This window comes from Diospyros lotus, unplaced genomic scaffold (genome assembly GCF_014633365.1).
Source record: "Diospyros lotus cultivar Yz01 unplaced genomic scaffold, ASM1463336v1 superscaf1, whole genome shotgun sequence".
Lineage (NCBI taxonomy): Eukaryota > Viridiplantae > Streptophyta > Magnoliopsida > Ericales > Ebenaceae > Diospyros > Diospyros lotus.
Genome location: NW_026267104.1, coordinates 673,884 through 694,217, shown reverse-complemented (window position 1 = coordinate 694,217; position 20,334 = coordinate 673,884). Strand labels below are relative to the sequence as shown.

At 35.5% G+C, this 20,334-nt stretch overlaps 2 protein-coding genes across 3 annotated transcripts; both read right to left on the bottom strand.

Annotated features, from left to right (window-relative positions):
• Positions 1–1,795: 1,795 nt before the first annotated feature.
• On the bottom strand, positions 1,796–4,732 carry LOC127792852 (uncharacterized). Its single transcript, XM_052323469.1, has 2 exons — positions 4,455–4,732; positions 1,796–2,693 (listed from the first exon to the last, which is right to left on the bottom strand). The coding sequence occupies exons 1-2, from the start codon at positions 4,614–4,616 to the stop codon at positions 2,157–2,159; spliced, it is 699 nt and encodes a 232-aa protein (XP_052179429.1). The 5' UTR covers positions 4,617–4,732; the 3' UTR covers positions 1,796–2,156.
• A 1,666-nt stretch (positions 4,733–6,398) lies between these two features.
• LOC127793023 (nuclear poly(A) polymerase 1) lies at positions 6,399–19,412 on the bottom strand. 2 transcript variants are annotated; one of them, XM_052323762.1, is made up of 13 exons: positions 19,295–19,412; positions 18,571–19,207; positions 18,406–18,483; positions 18,221–18,328; positions 16,613–16,675; positions 16,359–16,520; positions 10,440–10,553; positions 10,284–10,346; positions 9,865–10,194; positions 8,498–8,662; positions 7,474–8,376; positions 7,036–7,106; positions 6,399–6,740 (listed from the first exon to the last, which is right to left on the bottom strand). In XM_052323762.1, the coding sequence occupies exons 2-13, from the start codon at positions 18,685–18,687 to the stop codon at positions 6,695–6,697; spliced, it is 2,220 nt and encodes a 739-aa protein (XP_052179722.1). In that variant the 5' UTR covers positions 18,688–19,207; positions 19,295–19,412; the 3' UTR covers positions 6,399–6,694. The 2 variants fall into 2 exon arrangements, with proteins under 2 accessions (XP_052179722.1, XP_052179723.1); XM_052323763.1 differs by having other exon boundaries at positions 18,571–19,188; positions 19,295–19,401.
• Between the last annotated feature and the right edge of the window lie 922 nt (positions 19,413–20,334).

The following is a 20,334-nucleotide window of genomic DNA, read 5'->3' as shown; positions in this document are numbered from 1 at the left end:
TCATTGAACTAATGTAAGAAACAAGAAAATGCCCATTAATTTTATAATTTAATAAATTGACTATTTAGCATAATTAACCTGATCATGTTGTTATTGAATATATAAATAAATAAAAATTTACAGAAAAAAAAGTATATAAATAAAAGGGATTGGTGATGAAAAATAAGAGAAAAAAAAAACTTCACAAGATTGAAGAAGACGAGAATAATTGGGGGATAAAAGAAGATGAGGAAAAGAAAAAAGTTGAAGAAAGAGAAGAAAGTCAAGAGAAAAAGAAAGATGAGATCTCTAAGGTTTAGAGAGAAATCATGAATTATTAAAAAATAAATAAAATATATCAATTAAATATGCTTTTAATTTCTATTATAAATTATCGTAATCTAATGATTCAAATATTCTCGTTTATTATAATTCGTTTCATTGACTACTGTATTTTATTATGATACAAATGAATCAATAGATAAAGAGACAAGTATTGTCGGAATAGCTTGAGATGATGATAGGATTGAGAGGATAAGAGTTGGGGCAGCATTTTTTGACTGCCAATCAAAAGATTTCATATGGAATTAGCTCTTTAGGGCTAGTGGACGAGAGGCTATATGCATGCATATGCTTGTGAGATTTTTATGATGAAAAGTGCCAAATTGGTAGGCACAAACATTTCCCCCTTTTCCAAAACGTTTGGGTCCCCCAAGAAATGGAACCATATGTGATTCTAGGTCACACACTTATCTCCAACTTCTTTCTCATATATACATATTCAAGAATTAATCATTTATTATTAAGGTGGTCCCTCAAAAAATAGAAGCATATGTTATTCTTAGTCAATTATTTTGATTATCATATTTTATTATAGTTATTATTATCACAAGTTTTATTTTTCTTTAGGAGAGTCAATCAAAGTTTGATATATGTAACGTCAATTATTATTTCTTTATGATTGATAGACCATAAGAGTGTAAATTATAAAAATATATTTTAAAATTATATAAAAAAATAATTTTAAAATTTTAAAATGACCTGATATATACAACTTTCACTTCTATTTCTTCACAACTAACAAAATATAAGAGTTCAAGTTATAAAAACACTCTCTAACTCTTAAAAAGCAAAAACTCTCATGTTCCCTTATTGATTTCATCAAGTATAACTTTCCTAACATAGATTATCTTCTCATTTAAAAAAAAAAAAAAAAACATAGATTATCTTCTCAGAGTTTGACAATAACATTCATGGATTGGTCCTCCATTCTTGTACGCGTGGAGATGCATGTGAGGCCAGGACTCCTATCTAGAAAGGGATAAAAGCAAAGAGGCCACTTCCTAATCCCATGCCTATAGTTCATGTACCCAAAATGTGTTTACTGAATACACTGTTAAGATTTAGCCCAAAAAAAGCATATATATATATATATATCATGCATGTACTATGGGCTTGAAATTCTCTATTTTGTAAGGATTAAGATAAAATCATTGTTTACAAAGTCTTATCCTTATTTTGCAAAGGGACTATCACAAAGGAACGGCTTTACTCTTACTACCAAGATGCAACAAAATTCACAAGTATGGTCATCCAGGGAGAGCAGGGGCTTGGGCAATGCTTTTACCAGAGCAAGTCCATAGGGCCGCCAATCAAGCTGGGCATTCCCTCTGAATAAGAACCATATCGGTTCTTATACAAACATTCTGAGTTGAAAATGGCTTGATAAACAACGAGGCTAATAGAAAAACAAAACAGCAAAGATGTGAAATCTCCAAAACTTGAATGGATGAATTGGGATTTGGTAGCAGAAGCAACAGTGGCAAGAAAATGAAAAATTGCCTATTTGGGTTGCAACTCAAACAATACACACACATTACACTTTCACTGAGACAGCCAACCTACATTCTGATGGCAAAGAAGATGGTAGCGATGCATTGATGATATTATGATAACCATATATGATCATATCCAAATACTCCTCACCTAAAGTTTATATATTACATATACATTAACCTTAAATCGATCTGAAGAATGGATCCAACAACATGCATAAATTGATATAGGCTGACTGCTTACAAAAGCTAACTCGGATACACCAGACTTATTTCTATTTATACTGATATTTCAGAGATCAGTGTCAAGTTTCCAGTTTTAACAGCAAAACCTCCTGATCGTCAAACATCAGCAGTTTTTGGCTCCTCCTTCATGGAGTCAATGTGAAGCTGCCGCGTAAAACTGGTAGTTGTGTCCAAGAAATAGAGCACAAATGCCATTATGCAGCAACACGATAACATTGGAATTGGCCCGAAGATCCAAAGGAATAGAGGGAATGACAGATAAAAGGCTCGCAGCCCAAGTGACCAAAAGAAGCTTCCACGGTTCATGTTTCTTGCAACATACTCAATGGAGTCCCTTCTGCCTTTGGATGTAGGCAAGGTAGCCAAGAAGCTAACATGGGCATAGTACCTAATAGACTGCACATTGCAAAGAAAGGCTACAAGGAAGCAGACTAACAGAGCAAAGTGCTTGATAGAAGAAATCGTGAGAGTTTGATTGCCATAAACTAATTTTGATGCTGCGCTTGTTGATTTGCTGCTGACGAAAACAGTGATCAGTGAACTGAGAGTAATGGCTGTTGTTGCCAGAAGGGTGGATGCCATTATATTGTTGCGTAGTGTTTGGACAATCAAAATTCCATTTTTCAGTGGATCCTGAAAACCAGAGTAATAGAATTATCTCTCAAAGTTCAATTTAGAATCTGCACTTGAGCCATAAGGTCAAGTTTCAGAAAATATTGGGCACTATTATCAATTGACAATTGGGCAAACATTGCTAGAGACCATAAAACCAGAAAATAACAAGATCAAGATTACTAAATTATTGGGGAACTAAAGTTGGATTCTTCTTCAGATCATTTATTTATCATCATTAACATCACCAAAATTCACCATATAAAAGAAGTTATCTAAGGTGGGGCCGCCTGCAATATTGATAATGAATTCAATACTTGTTTATTAATTAGGTTGTCTCTTTTTACCAACTTACCTGACAAGCTTTCGATTCTGTTTTATGTTGTTTTTCTGGATTGCCAAAACTTTAACCATAAAACAGCTTGAGAGTAACCATAGTTTAAAAAGACTGTTAATAACACCAATCATGTACAAAGGAGGAGCCAGACACCTGTATTCCCATATATTAAGGAAGTGATCTGGTCCTCTCAAAGTGATTGTATATTGGAAATCCAATAAAGAGAAAATTATCAGATATATAATTGCCCTAGAATTATTGTCATAATTACCACCAATACCAGGATGTTTCCAGCTTAAAATATTGTTTTTGGCATCAAACCCAGGCTTTGTTATGTAAAATCTATTTCACCTATTGACACTACTATTTAAACTAAAGCCACATGGCAAAAGTTAAAAAGCGACAAAACTAACACCATAAATCAAGGAAATATAAAGAAATAAGCAAATACTTCAGATGAAAATATAAGTAGACTTTAGGAAGAAAAGGAAAAAAAAAGTCCATTCAAATAGATGGTGAAGATAGAGAGTCAAGTGAAAATGTTCTTAAAGTCATCTGGTACAAGAGGCTAGTTTGTGTTTTTACCTAGAATGAGACTGGAGCCTATGTTAGGGAGGAAGGGATTGATATATATGAATAAACAGAACTTGTGTCACATCTACTAGGGATGCCATAATTTGCCAAAATCAAGTCAGTATAAAGTAAGAGTACTAGTCAACTATATCAAGGCTCCTCCTCCAACTGAGGTAATCATAAAATTCAAATGGAGTACATTAATGACTAATTAACGCAGTAATTACTTTTTTAACCCTAAAAAGTGCCTACAGGAAAGACTGTACCTGGACAGCAAAAAAGTTGGTTCTTATTGCACAATCCTATTCATACGGCAATAATAAACTGCAGTTTTATCTTTTCATAAAGAAGAGGGTATTTGTATTGATGTGGCAGCACTGCAACTTTTGGACGTGTAAATATGTTCCCCACAGATATTAATGCTGTAAACTCACCCCCTATATGGATAACAAACTGCCAGATTAATTGGCGCATCTACTGCAAGACACAATCCTTTTAGCATGAGTCATAAGGGAGGTAAGGTATATATTCCCCAGTAATAAAACGTTTCCTAGGATATTAGTTAGTTATGATCCTCTGTTGCTGGAAGCATCCAATTGGACAGTTTATGGTAACTTAAGGCCTTCTTATCTTCAACCTGCTAAGATTAGAATTAAGCAAAGCTAATTATTGGACATACTCCAGAATCTTACACATTTCTCTGTGCTGTCACTAGAAACATTAGGGAACAAAACCACAGAATTAACACGAACAACAATTTACAGTAAAACAGAGAAAAGGCATACAATTTCCAGAAGCAATCATATAGCTAGATCTTCATTTAATTATATATATATATAGAGAGAGAGAGAGAGAGAGGGTGGGGGACTGACAGTCATCATGGAGAAGACCCATTGGCGGCGGCTCTGAGCATTGAGGCCCATGACGGTGAGGGCGGGACGATGGAGGATGGCGAAGAGGAGCCAGAGGTGGTAAAGCCCAAACACCGTCAAGCCCAGCGGCACCAGAACATAGTCCAATCGTGCTTCCTCCATCTACTTCTTTCTTTGATCTCTCTGTGGGTTCCATTCGCGGAGCAGAAGAAGAAGGGAAATATGGCGGCAAAGGCAAAGGCGAGTGGGGCCGCTGGCACCTGTGGCTTCTTCTTCCTCCACATACGCTTTCCTCTTCATTAAATACATGTGCTGATGCAATTAAATAGGGTTCAATCATACACTATTATATTCTCCTATTTTCAGAATATTTTGATTTTTTTAATTATTTCTCAAGGGGTAAGTTCGTATTTTTATTCTTGCATTTTTAAATTTTGTTTAGTGTGATTATTTAAATTTTTTATTATTTTAATTATTTGGTTCTCAAATTAATTTAAGTTTTATACTTTAACCTTTTTTTGTACGGTAACTCCAACTTTTGTTATTTGAATTATATTTTTGAATTTATATTTTTTAGTTAATTTAACTCATATATTTTTGTGTAAAAAAAATATAAAGTGAGATCACAAAGTATATGATATATTCTATTTATGTCAAAATATAGAAATTAAATTAACTAAAAAATATAAGTCTAATAGTGTAATAAAAATAATAAAAAATTCGAGTTATTAGACGAAAAAAATATTAAAGTATAAGAGTTAGATAGACTAAAAAATACATGTCCATGAATATAATTGAAATAATAAAAAGTTAAATATTCATAAAAAAAACATAAAAAGCACAACGAAAAATATAAGTTTGGCCAGATCCACGACAATTTATTTAGCTGTATTGCTTAGGTAGACAAGAGGTTTGAGGATTTTTTCTTTTAAATAGCATTTTTAATCAAGATATAGATTACAAAAAGTGAGATATGAATAGCATTTCAGATAAAAATAATTTTCATTATATTTGTTAAATTTATCTAATGATTCTTAAAAAAGAAGTAACGTGACTTCTTATCTAAATTTCTTCAGATAATTTATCTTTATCTTTACATATAAAAAAAATAATGCATATATCCTCTAGTATATTTTAAAAAATTAAATTTAATAAAAATCTTGAAATAAATCTAAATTTTATTTTGATCATTTTATATCTTAATTCAAAAAATATTTTAATTTTATTTTAATATAATCTTACCTTACTTATTTTAACAAACATAGCAAGTTATAATTATCATTTTTAAAATTCACATTTCAAAAGTAATAAAAATTACATTTTTGGTTAAAATCAACATTTTTAAATTTATTTTCAAAACTTTATGTTAACTGATTAAATAATTGATACCTAATGAGCACCCATCACCTCTATGAAAAAATAAATAAATAATTCATTAATTAAATTTGATTTTCTATTTTCAAAAAATAAAATTAGATCATTTTAACTATATATGAAATAATAAAAAGTAATTTTAAAATAACATTATTATTGTAAAAATAAAACACGCAAAACCAAAACCCAAAAGGACACCCAAAACCATGGCAATGGGAAAGGTGCCGCCAGTTCCATGACGAGACTCTTCATTTTGTAAGAGCAGAAAAGAGTGGCGTCGCTCTTCTTTTTGTTCTTCTACTTCTTCCTTTAAAATAACCCGTAACCTTTCAATCACCAAAGAAAAACCTACACCTTGTGTCCCTGACTTCAAGCCAACCCAGATTTCTCAATCACTTGATTTGGTTCTAAACTAAACAATCACAGCAAAAGATTTGGAACCACAAAACAGCTTCAAGGTCATCTCATTGTTCCATGAGCCATCACCACAGCAAAACCCAACTCAATTTCAGACACCATGTGAGCATAATTTTGTGGAGGAAAAGAAAATCAGATAAACACTACAGAAGAGAGAACAAACTACAAGAGGCAGCCATCGATTTGCATAAGATGCTCTGGTGGCTAATAGCAGTTTCCGGAAACATACAGGAACGTGACATAATGCAGAATAAGAGCATGTGCAATTAAGCATTTATTCACTATATGATCTATGTTACAAAAGAAAATGTTCGATTTTCTTTTTCTTTTTTCCATTAGGAAAGGGAAAGGGAGGTTGTTATTGTTTGTTTCTCAAAATGCATACAATAGCAGAACCATCTGTCCCGAATCAGCTTTTCACTCACTAGATGTAGATGGTGGATACCACTTCAACTGTTCTTATCCGTAGCCTTAGCCAATGAAGTGAAGTTAAATCTGCAAAACCAAGAATCGGGAAAAACAAAACACATCCGTGTCACATTGAAGCCAATGATGACAATGGACATAACATAACATGACACAATATTGCCCGGTGGGGGGAGGGGATGAGGGGAACTGCATTCTACTTCACCAAGGAATATAATTTGGAGGGTCCATATAATAGTTATGAGATCTCCTAAACTAAAATTCAAGGATTTCGGATACAAATTTGGTCCCCTGGGGCCCTGCAAGACTTGGATAAAGATGAGAATTAAAGCGGTTGACTATGGTCAATTAAATTGTCCCTTACCTGATAAGTGGCTTCCTTTGTGCCATAGGCGGGCATATTGCACTTGACAATGGTGCCGCAAGTTCAGTCGGCTATATTCAAGAAGAAATTAAAAACCAAAAACTAATCAGTACATTCTCTCAGATTGATTCAAGTTACTAACACAGACAAAGTTCTTTAGCAACTATCAAATACAGCAACAGCGGGGGGGAAACTTTATAAGCACTGTCGTGCAAATTACAGCATACAGTACATATTCCAGGATAGAGCAAGCATTGTTGAATCCAGAAATGACACATATAACAGACAAAATTTTATATAGTTCTCAAGTATATCTGACCGGGCATTTCTAATTTTATATATTCTTTCATGAAAAACAACTAATCTGGCTAGAATCAGGCTAAAGAAGAGATCTAACAGAGATGTCATAATGAAAGTCAAAAGAGTTGGAGATATGACCTCAAGCTCTTCCAATCCCCCATTTGACTGTAAATTTGCACATGAACAAGCTCCATTGATACCGGTAGCTGAAACTACTGCTTCTGCTGTTGAGGACTCCAAGGGACCATCTTTTGTGCTCGCACCTAAATCTTTGTATTCAGTGTCATCCTCAAGCTCATCAGATTCTTGAGGAAAGGTTTGATGAGCAATATATGGACCAGACATGATCTTCTCAATTGCAAGATTCTCTGCTTCTTTAAAGTTCAATGATGCATCGGTAGCATTATCAGTAAAAGAAGTATGGCTCACAAATTGGTTACTTTGTCCATCATTGTGATACGGATCCTCAGCTGGATTTTCAAGCCTGTTAGGGGCATTATCACCTTCTGCACCTATTATAGAATATGAAGAAGTGGTACTGTCAAGGCTACCCTCAGAAACTCCACCCCTGACAGAAGCTATAGTAGTTAAACGTTTTGTGCTTTTCAAGTTAGTTTCTACATTATCATCCTCCCGTTTTCTCTTCCTTTCCTCATCTACTCGCTCTGGAACAGCCTCACTTGACTTGTCCAATTCAGCATGGGAAGATATCTTTGATTCCACAGCCCGCCTACTCTCTCCAGTTACTCTGGCAGGACGAGGAGGCCGAACACCGCCAGGAAATACAAAACTGGGTATATTCTTTTGTTTCACATGGCTAACATGTATTTCCATTCCAGGTTGCCATAGTGTGTACATGCCAACAGACTGCTTGAATTCCTCAACTGTCAACCTTATATCAAACTGCTTACCTTCATTGGCCTGAATCCCTTGCTTCCGCTGCAGGCCCATGAAGTAACAGCAATGGAAAGGTTTGGATTTGTCAGAGAAGTCACTTGGATGAGGGTGACACTGAAGCATGTTGAATGTGTGTCTCTCAATCTAAATTTGCAAATATACAGAATAAATAAGGGCAACCATAAATGAAAGTCATGGAAAAACAAACAAAAGCAACCAGAGACGACCGAAAGAGCAAAAAAAGTGAGAAGATGAATGATCCCACCTTCAGTGTGAGCTGACGAAGGCGAGATTCAACCCAGCCTTTCCATTTTCTCAGGTCGTCAGCATTTGCAGCACTAATTTCAATTTGCAAATAATTTCTGTATGCTTCAAAGAAAGGATAAGGCTCAAAAAGTGTATTCCAATCAACCTTGTTCGCATCCATACCCTGCAGCACTCATAAACATCAATTTCATGCATAAAATAAAACTTCAAAAAATTCATCTCAATTTGTTTCGGTGTTCATAACACTTGACACTCGAAAATGGCAGTGTCAGAGAGACTATAACAAATATTTTCAGCTACAAGTAACCCCAAAGTCCATGTTATAGAATCTCAATAACAATTAGCATCAGTAACATGTGCTGTCTACATTTAGGCTAAGATCCTAAGTTTTTCTTAGCAAACCTACTTCCATTTCAACAATGATTACCTCAGTGAAGTTACCAGTCATTCACCACAAACTTACTCATGGTCATATAGTTAAGACCATGCTCATCCAGAACTCCACAAATGAGACCAACAGCATGAAAAGGGAAGAATTCTATGTCCTATAACACAGCCACTGAACAAAAGATAAATAGCATCACCAAACTGTCATCTCAAAATTACCGAGGAAGGACAGCCATAAACTATTAGAGCAAACTGTCAGGATCCTAGGGGAACCCGGGGGGGGGGGGGGGGGGGGGGGGGGAATTTGTATTCTACTTCCTAGGATTGTAACAGTAGGTGGTTAAGATTGTTGTAGTGTAACAAGATGCGGGTAAGGCTGCTAGATGGCAGGTAGGAGGTTGTAGGAAACTGTTAATAAGGTTGAAGGGTGTAACAACCAAGCTGTTAAAGATTGTAACCACCAGAGGGTGGCGGGAAGAGGGCTATATAAGGCTCCCAATTCAATACAGATGGGGAAACAAACTTCATAACAAAACTGATATTCTGTTCTCCCTTCCAATTCTCTCTCGCAACTCCCTGTCATCTGTCTTTCTCTCTCTTGTTCTTCCCCCTTCTTCCTAGCCCTAATTTCCTCACAAGAGAAGAAATTTCCTTGTCAGGACAGAGGGCCTGGCAAAAACATATGAACAAGACCCTCTAATGAGTCCAAATTCAACATTGAGACAGAAGTGCCTGAATCAGGGGAAAGGTTGGTATTGTATCAGAAGTATCAAGAGATAACAAATTAGCAAATTCAGAAGAAAAAAAAAATGCCACAAGTACTAATATCAGTATAGTCCAATTATTAATACAGAAAATGGCTGCTAAATTATTATCTTTCTGGCCACAAATGTCCCTTCATTAGAAGAGAATCCAGAAAAAGTACAAAAAGAAGAGAATTTGCACGCAACTTGCATCACTGTAATTTCATATTTGTACCTCACAAATTTCATTTCCCCTCTGGAACTCTTCAGTTATGATCCGCAGAGTACTTGATGATACATTATAGCTAGAATTCATACAAGGATATGCCGGAGTAATGATGGGCATCAAGTGGAACCTGTCCTTGTGATATCTTCTAGGATCCCAAACTTGCAGCCCTAGAGATCTTTCTTCTATGTCACAAAGCATCACAGGATTTGGCCAACGCCACTGGGTGTAAACCCTGAAGAACCGAGACACCAACATATTGGGTAGTGCATTTGGATAAAGCTGGCAAATGCGAGCAACAAGCAATGCCCAATTTATACCCCCTAGAAACCCTGCAACCTGGTGGTGGCAAAGAAGAGCACTCATTAGGTAGAGTAATCAGAGTAAGGAGCACAATACATCCTCCATGCCAAAAAGATGGTCCATACATTAGAATAAACACCACGGCGCTTTGCCCAAAACCTCATGCATCTCAATGTAGTGCGGAAACTCTGCACCAGAGGAAACAGATACATCATGGAGACAAGTATTATCATGTGGACTGAAACATCAACATGCACGTGGGGAAACAGATTAATAACAACCTGGATATTTGGCACTAATCGAAGAATTTGGTCAGTAACTCTACAACCATTAAGACTACGAACTGTTTGCTCATCTGCGTTCTGTAGAATTGAGTCTTGTGAAATATCCAAATCCTGCATTATCAGGACTTTTTAGAAATCATACATACCAAAAGCAATCTATATAACCTTGAACTTTTCATAATTTAACTACAACATAATATCAAAGTGACTAAAAAAATCTGTTTCCCAAACGAAGTTACATGGTATCAAGTTCCATATCCCAAGGCAGCCAATAACAGTGGATATGCATATTATTGGAAATGATACATTAAGCAATGCCTCAACAGTGGAAAAGGTGGCCTGTGCAGCAGTAACAGTCCCATTGGCACATCAATAATAACTATGGGTGAACCACCAATGTCCCAGTATGGCAATTTGAATCAGACCAACTCAGTCTTGCTTGACGTTGCCAAACCTACTAGGCAAATAACCCAGAAGTTCATAGTAATTAGCTGACTGTGAAAGAGTGAATCTGTCATAATGCTATGCAGCAGCCTTCAACTATAACCAATCACCTCTTACTAATAGATTGATTCTTCAGACATCAGCTAAAAACTAAAAAGCACTCATTTTGAAGGAGAGAGTGTGAAAACTGAATATATTCTTCATTACTTCATATGTACAAATACAAGTCCTGTTATAGAGATGAGGATTATACAACATAGGGAATATTACTAAGACTAAACAATAGGAAAGATTTGACTATACAAAAATAGGAAGTTTCCTAAACACTATAGGAAAGTTCCCTAAACACCGATTTAGAAATCTTCAAAAAACTAAATATATGATTAGCTTCTAAACTAAGGACACTTTGATTAACAACTCTCTTTGAGATGTTAGCCAAAGTTTCCTCAAGTTAGTAAATGGATATTTACCATTCCCAGCTTGCATACCAAATTTTCAAAATGTTTAATGGGCAGCCCCGTTGTCAAAAAATCAACTAGCTGTTTTTCTAAGGGAACATAGGGAACACAAATTAGGCCAGCTTCCAACTTCTCCTTTATAAAGTGTTTGTCTATCTCCACATACTTGGTTTTATCGTGTTGCACGAGGTTATGTGCAATACTTATGGTTGACTTATTATCACAACATAGTTTGATTGGGTCCACTGCTAGCAATCTTTAGGTCTTCCAAAATAATTCTCAGCCACAGAAATTCACACAGCCCTACAGCCACAGCCCTAAATTTGGTCTCAGCACTAGATCTAACCACAATACTTTGCTTCTTACTTCTCCATACCAAATTCCCCCCTATAAATACACAATAACCAGTTGTGAAGCGTCTATCAGTTAAAGACCCTGCATAATTTACATCCATATACCCTGTAAAACCCAATTCATTTCCTGGTTGTTTGAACAAAATCCCTTTGCTCGGTGTAGTTTTCAAATAACATAAGATCCTCCTTACAGCCTGCATATATTCTTCTATTAGACTATGCATGAATTAACTCACCAAGCGAACAACAAAGGCAACATCCGGTCGAGTGTGTGACAAATAGATCAGTCTTCCCACTAATCTTTGATGTTTTCCTTTGTCCACCAACTGACCGTTGAAGTTTGCACCAGTTAAGTCTTAAATTCAGAACAAAAGGCATGAAAGAAACCAGAAGTTTATTTTGTAAAATCATTGTAACAGTAACTAACCATGTAACGGTTAGTACCGATTTAATTTTTCCTTTTAAAAGTGTCTTGTAATTGCCGCCTCTATCCTCTATAAATAGAGGGTCAATTGTGTTTCTGAGGGGTCTTCTTTAATTTCACGTTCACGAGAGAAAAGCCTAGGCTCTTAGACTTTGTAATCTCTATGAGGGAAGCCTGTGTAAGAAGGCTTTGTGAGTGTGTATCTATCTATTCTATAGTAGATTTCTTGGTGTAACCTACAGTCTGGGAGCAGGGCTTTGAGTTATTCAAAGTTTGAATCAGGACAAATCTTTTGCCCCTTGTATTTTCTATTTTTTCCGCGAGAGAGTGAGAGAATTGAGTGTAAAGTGTTCGGTCCAATACTCAACAACTTGGTATCAGAGCCAGATTCACGAACGCACAATCAAGATTCACTCAAAGGAGTTGAGACAAAAATCGCAATCAAGAAATGGCTCTATCGGCATCATGCTCAAGGTATGATATTGAGAAGTTCAATGGCAATAACGATTTTGTATTGTGGAAAATTAAGATGCAGGCGCTTCTTGGAAATCTTGGATTAAAGAGGCACTAAAGGAGAAGTCAAAGGAAAAGGTTGGAGAAGGGGTCAAGATCCTCTTGACACAACAAAAGGCGGGTCAATATTCTTTACTTTTAAGATGAAAGATAATCAGAAATTGCAAGATCATGTTGACGAATTCAATAAGCTTTGTCTAGACTTAGAGAATATCAATGTTAAGTATGATGATGAAGATAAAGCTTTGGTTTTATTGCACTCTTTGCCACGGTCATATGAGCATTTTGTTAACATCTTGCATCATGGTAGGAACAAATTGTCTTTAGAGGATGTAATTGAATCCCTAAATTCTAAAAACTTAAGATTTATACTAGATGAAAAGTCCTCCACTAGAGATGTGTTGAATGCTAGATCTAGGAACTTCAAGAGAGACCCTAAAGTAAAGGGAAAATCTAGATCTAAGTCAAGAAATGGGAGGAATCTAGTTAAGTGCTATTACTGTCATGAAGATGGGCACATTAAAAGAAACTGTCCTAAGAGGAAAAGGACTCACGAGATAAAAATATTTCCAATGGTGGAGCCTCGGTATGTGAATTCGAGTATGACAGTTTAGATGCCTTAGTTGTGTCACAAAAAACCGAGAAAGAGATATGGATAATGGACTCATGATGCTCTTTTCATATTACACCTAATAAGCATTGGTTTGTGAACTATCAAGACACTAATGAGGGTAAAGTTCTTTTGGGAAATGACCATGAGTGCACGATTCTTAGAATAGGAGATGTTAGACTAAAGGTGCATGATAACTCCTATTGGACTCTCAAAGCTATGAGACATGTCCCTGGGTTAAAGAGAAATTTGATTTCTCTTGGAGAATTGGCTAAGGATGGCCACTGCTTTAAGGGAGAGGAAGAAACTCTAAAAGTAACTATATGATCCTTAGTGTGTATGAAGGCCTTCCAACAAAATGGCATATATGTTCTGCAAGTTGCTACTTTGAACGGAGAAGGAGCAGTGGCTGGAGAAAAAGCAATCACACAGGCAAGATTTTGGCATCTTAGGATGTCTCATATAAGTGAACTCGGTTTAAAGGAATTATCAAATCAAAGGATCTTGAAAAGGGATCAGGTGGCATGACTAGATAAGTGTGAGTCATGCATTTATGGGAAGGCCACTAAGGTAAAATTCAATAAACATGCCATCCACTCCTCCAAGGCACCCCTAGACTATATACACAATGATATATGGGGACCTACCCAGACTCTTACCTATGGTGGAGCTAAATATTTTCTATCCATAATAGATGATTATTCAAGAATGGTTTTGAGTTTATGTCTTGAGGTCCAAAGAACAGATTTTTGAAGCTTTTAAGACATGGAAGACCATGATAGAAAATCAAAAGGGGAGAAAAATTAAGACAATCAGGACTGTTAGGATTAGGAGTTCTTAGAAACCCAATTCAACACTCTATTTAGCCAATCTCTATTCATTCCTCACCCGGAAATCAAACCCACAACAGATTATAGAAAACTGAAATGAAAAACAGCAAAGCAAATAAAGTAAAAGAGCAATCAAACCAAATAAGAGGCACTGATTTATCCTGGTTCGGATTGCAATATGTAATCCTACATCCAGCCTTGATCCCGAGAGCCAAATCCACTAGAAACCGCTTGAACAAGATTATAAGAACTCTCCTTCTCTCTCACACAAGTTCACTGCCTTCTATACAAGAGAATATCAAGACAAACTTTCCCTCTAAGCCTTTCTCTCTCTCTTGACAGTATCACTAGCATTCAGAGAAACTAATAGAATGATTTGTTATATCCGACTTTTAGCCTCTCGCCTCCCATTTTTAAACCATAGGGGCAGTAATTACAAGGCTAACTACTTAGCCTAAACAAAAGACTAATATATCCCTCATAATATAACAACTAAGTTAACTAATCTAACTTAGAATAAATCCAGTCGCACTTCATCTTCATTCTAACAGGTTTTGATGAAGTCCTTCAACCATCTCCACTATGTTCTCCCTAACCACTCTGCAGATCGCTATGATTGTACACTTTGTGGATCGCTCCATTTTCAAGTAAGATCAGATCTAATCTCTCCCTAGGAGGAAAATTAGGAGAAATCTGTTACAACCCTCGAGTAAAACTCACCCCCAAAAGATAGTTGTTAAGGGAGGGTGCCCAAGAGATTATAAACCCCACACTAGAAGCCTGAACTTCCAATGTGGGACAAGTCCCATACCCTATAGTGGATCATAACATTCAACTACTAAAAAAATTCTGAAATCACAGCCAAGAATCGTTGGCTCTGATATCAATTTGTCATGTACCTAGGGTTTAGAATGGAATTTGGGAGAAATCAAGGAAGATAGAACAACAAGATAGGAAGAATTAGAGCAAAGAGAGATAGCAGACAGAATTAAGATAACAAAGGTGATCAAGAGAGAGAACAGAGAATTGAGAGGGAAGAATAGAGAAATCAAAGAGGAAATTGAGAGAGAATTAATGAGAGGGAAAGTCTGAAATTCAAATATCATTCAACAACATACATTCTCTAACTACACTAGCCTATTTATAGGCTTTACAAATGAAGGTACTAACAACTACAACATAAGAGAACAACTAAAAGAGATACATATTACTAATCTATCCTTGGAGATCCTTGGCTCGTGACATGCATCTACGGGATATTACAGATATCTTGGCAGCTGACAATGCAAAGGGTGTGGTGTTGGTTTTAGCAGAGGTAAGTAAAGCAGGTACTTCAAGAGAGCCTAGCATACTTACTAAACAAGAAGATGTTGTTTCCTCTTTCATCCATAAGATAAAGCCACGAAGGAGAAAGAAAAATAGGCAAAAGAAAAAAGAAAGGAACAAGAAAAGGCGAATGATGAACCAAATAGTGAAAATGAGAATTGGATAAAGAAAATAGTGATCAGTCACTATAATTTCTTAGGGACAAGAAATCTCTCAAGGAAAGGGAAATTATGATCACCCCAAGTATATAACAGTAAATATAGTAGTTAGCAATAGTTATTTTGGTATTTTAGTTTTTGTATTTTCGGTTTTACTCTATAACAAAAGTACCTCCATAGAAGAAGTAGCTATATAAAGCTACCCAAGCTGTAAAGAAATCATTGTGTGAAATATATCAAATTCAGACTTCTGATTTTCTCTCCCCAAGTTCTCTCGCTCTTGGATATGATTGTTCTTCCCTCCCTCAACTTCTTCTCTTCTCTTCTCTCTCTCCTTCCAAGTTTTATCTCTCTCGCCTCCTCTGGTTTCCCTCTTTGATTTCTCTATTCTTCTCTCTCAATTCTTTATTTTCTCTCTCAATTTTGTTTGTTATCTCTCTCTTTCTGTTCTAATTTCATCAATTTCTTCCAATTTCCATTCTAAACCCTAGGTTCATGCCAGAGAAGCCATTTTCAAGTCAAACTTGATACTCCCCAAAGTCCTCGCAGACTCTTCCAATCTCTAGGACCCATTCCTATATATAATTGCATATATATATATATATAATGTCACATCAATTTGTTAATTTTTAGCAGTCACGATGTCAATCTACACATATAATGTGATGTCAAGTCCACACCCCCTCAATGTCACTCAATGTACATTACAAATCACTTAAGAGTGTAAGCATTACCAAGATGATAGTAAAGGGAAGAATTGATAACACAAAAAAGAACACTGACAGGTTGCCAGTACTTACTTCAGGGATCACCCAATGCGATAACTTTGCATAGAGAAGGTCTATAGAAACCCCGTTGAACTTAAACCTCATCACTGGGACGTGAGCATCAGGTACAGGGTGCAACTCTGTTACTTCAGGCATCTCTGAGAGCATCTTATGGAGCTCACCAAAAAAATCTTCCTGTAGTCAATCATCAAAGCACCTATAAATCCCTCAGCAACCATACTTAGGCTACTTGAACATTTATTTTTCAATTCAGTAGCAGATCATACTTCGCGGGTTGCATGCCGAGGTCCCACACAAAGTGTGTCTATATCCGCACCAGGACCATGTACCTAGTTAAGGAATTAGAACAAATAAACATAAAGGCTAACACATAGTATCTTTAAAATTGTTACATAAAAGAATGATAGAATATAGATTAATTGGCAGCGCAGAAAGCATATAACACTGAATTGAAATTTCCTAAGCACAAAACAAAGCGACAGGTATCAACCACCTATGAGCAAAGCGATAATCAAGATAAAGATACCATTTTAAGAAAAAAGGATCAAACACAGAATCCATTAAAACAAATAGCCATTTGCAAGGGTTTCCATTGTTGCAGGTTATTGCAGAAGCTAGAGTTTACAATACTGCACCTTCTAATCCACATCATGAGTATAGAAAGACACTGACTATAGGAAGTCAGTGACAATACTTGCCACTTATACACTAAGTAGTGAAATCATAGTTTTGAAGAAAAATAAAGAATAATGAAGGGAAAGAACTTGATGGGGAGCAAAACAAAAAATGCTACCTTACTGGCCAGAACAGAGTCATCAAATCTTCAACTGGTACATTGAACTTCACCTTTATAATATGTTAGAATAAGTGGAAATCCAGAGTAACAGCAAAGAGTGAGAGTACTCAAAATTTCTCAAAATTTTTCAGTCTATCGATGATATAGTCAGTTGACATTTCAAGTACGTGACTTTAGTTTGGAAACGTTTAAAAACCCTTTATGTACCTTTATGTATGGAATTCAAATAATTCTAATAATTTGGTTTCTCCAACCAATTGCCAGTTAATAATCCATTTGGTTGATGGGATATGACAATGCATCACATTACACATGCACTCATGCAATGCTAACGTGTGATGAGTATAGAATAATTTTCGTATATCATCATAGTTACATCCTTATCTTGCGACTTTAGGAATGTTACACTCTATGGACATTATTGACTCTATCTACCCATGAAAATTATGATCATCACATGAGGCTTTACCAAGTATTATGTACTAACAAGGGAATGCAGTAACACCGGACAACCTGGTGTCGGCATTACCACAATTAAATGAAGACATGCCCAACAGAAACAAACTAAAAGACTAAAAGAAGCCCCAGACTTTATAAGCTCCAGAGAAGCCCATGTAAAGTTCTCTACCTTTTGCTTCACATTTGTCCCTGACCAAGAGACTAAGTCCCTTACAGAAATACCATACATTTTCCAACAATAACACAAAATAAGTTGAATCCTAAAATTTTGGAGTCGTAACAGAAGAAATAAAACTGAGCCTGATACCCTAGTCAGTTTGATCACTGGGTCTGAAAAGCATGCACCCACACCTTAGATACAATGAATTCAATGCAGAAACATTACCATCTGTATGTGTTCATGCCACACTATAGCAGATACTTCCAACACATCAAACAGTTCTAATTTTTTTAAGCAAACAATTAGATGCATTGACAAATCAATGTAGAATGGTTCAATAACTTAACTGAGTGATCAATAATTTTGATCTCTCTCTCTCATTGAACATAAACCATATATATATATGCTGAGAAAAAATATTTAACACATCAAAATGAGCGGGTTTGATGATATTCATACCCCTAGGCGATAAGAACCAAAAGTGAAAATCTTAGCATTTGCTTCTTGCACCAGCTGTTCATTCAAACCCTTTGTTCGACTTATGCTTTTTACCCAAATCTTCACAATCTGTTCCAACAACATCTCACATCAAGGCGTAAAGATGCAGCACACTACAGAAACCAAATGTGAAAAGGAAATAGAACCTGATCTAATCTCCCAAGCACTTCTTCCCTACTAACTGCCTCCTCCTGGCTCTCATACAACCCCACATCTGCCAAATACTGAATGCTTAAATTGTCAACTTAGTGTCCTCCCCATTAATAATAATGGTTGTAGAACAGGGTTGCAGAGGAAACAGAAAAATAAACCTTTTCGAGTTCACAGGTCTTGACCACGTCATGTTCTGTGGGTCCACTCCAAGATATTGGTTCTGTGATTCCTAGGCGTTGCACCTTATTCCCATTGGCCAATCCAGGATTTGCCATCTTTTCTATTATAGTGACAGTTATTTTACCAGTATTGTTCTTACAGGTACGTTCTGCTTGTTTACAAAAGTACCAAGATTTTACCTAGCTTTCTGGCAGAAAACCAGGAGCTGAAGACATATCATAGAGAAAAGGAACGTAAAAAAGAAATCATTAAAATGTACAGTCACTGGGTTCAAAATCCCTCTCAAATTGAGCCAAAGCTACAATGAATTAAAAGAACAAAATATATAAAAAGCAAAACAAAGGAAAACCCAGAATTGACACTTGAAAATTATCGCTGATAACTGAATACAACACGGAACACTCGGAAATTAATGATTTTTCTATAATTTTTTACTTCCAGCAACAAAACAGAAACCCTAGACAGTGGAAAAAAAGGGAATTCAACAGCACATAGTCATTTCAACCCCTCTCCCCCAAATTCGGCAATCGTCCAGTCGCGGACTTTCAAAATTCTCCAAACTTTCTTCAACCATGGGAGCCGATTGAGCATCAAACCTAGATCAAGCACAAAACCCTGTAATCCAAACCCAGAACAGAAAATGAATGAAACCAATTACATATATGTGAGTTGAAGATATTTAAAGCTGGTAGAGATGCTTACGGAGAACAATGAAGACGGCGACGGACGATTGATCCTGGGATTCGACCACTTTCTCTGGCGGGTTTTATATGTATGGTGAAATTGTATAGTGCTTTCCCTCAGTGACAATAGAAACGGCGAATTTATGCCTCAGAATATCATTTTAGTGCATAATTTTTAGGGTAATAACACTCTGCTCCCTGAAGTAAAGCTAAATTATAGGAACATTCCTCTATTTTGAAAAATTATAATAATTTCTCTCGCTATTAAAAAAGTTAAAAAAAGTAACGTTAGTTATTATTCTAAAAGTAACGATTAAGAAGCACTATATATACTTATTTATTATAAATTATTTTTTAAGCCTGTACAGTTTTAATTGGTTAATTTTATTATAATAAATATATTTATTTTAGTATGTATTAATAAAAAAAATTAATAATAAACCACTATCAACTTACAACTAAACCATAATATCCCTGAAAGTCAACTCCTAACCAAGTGATATTATTATGATTTATAAGCGATGTTTGATAATAGTTAGGTTGGGACGATCATTGATTAATAACAAAGAAATAAGTGATGCAAGGAATATAAAAATAAAACAATAGGTATACAGGAAAATAAAAATATATATAAAGCTATTGTTATAAAAGGAATAAACAATTGTTTTCACATGAAATAAATAAAATAATAGAAAGGGCAAGACATTTTGGGTTTTACATCAATTTTGGTGATATGAACTGAATTGGTCTAAAATTTTAACCTTGCAGAAAGTTATTATAATTTTTCAAAATAAATGAGAGATCGATAGAATTTAACCTTACACAAAGAATTATGGGTATAGTACATTATTATTTTTTAAAACAATTTAAAAATATTTCAATGTTATAATTTAACTTGTACAAAATAGGTGCAAATACGACCATTATTCACTTGATTCAAAATTGACAACATTGGAAAATAAATTTGGTAAAAAATCAAAAATTAACTAAGAAATATCTCGGGATAATACAGATGAGCTGTTGCACACATTCGAGATATTGAAATACTGCGAGATTGCA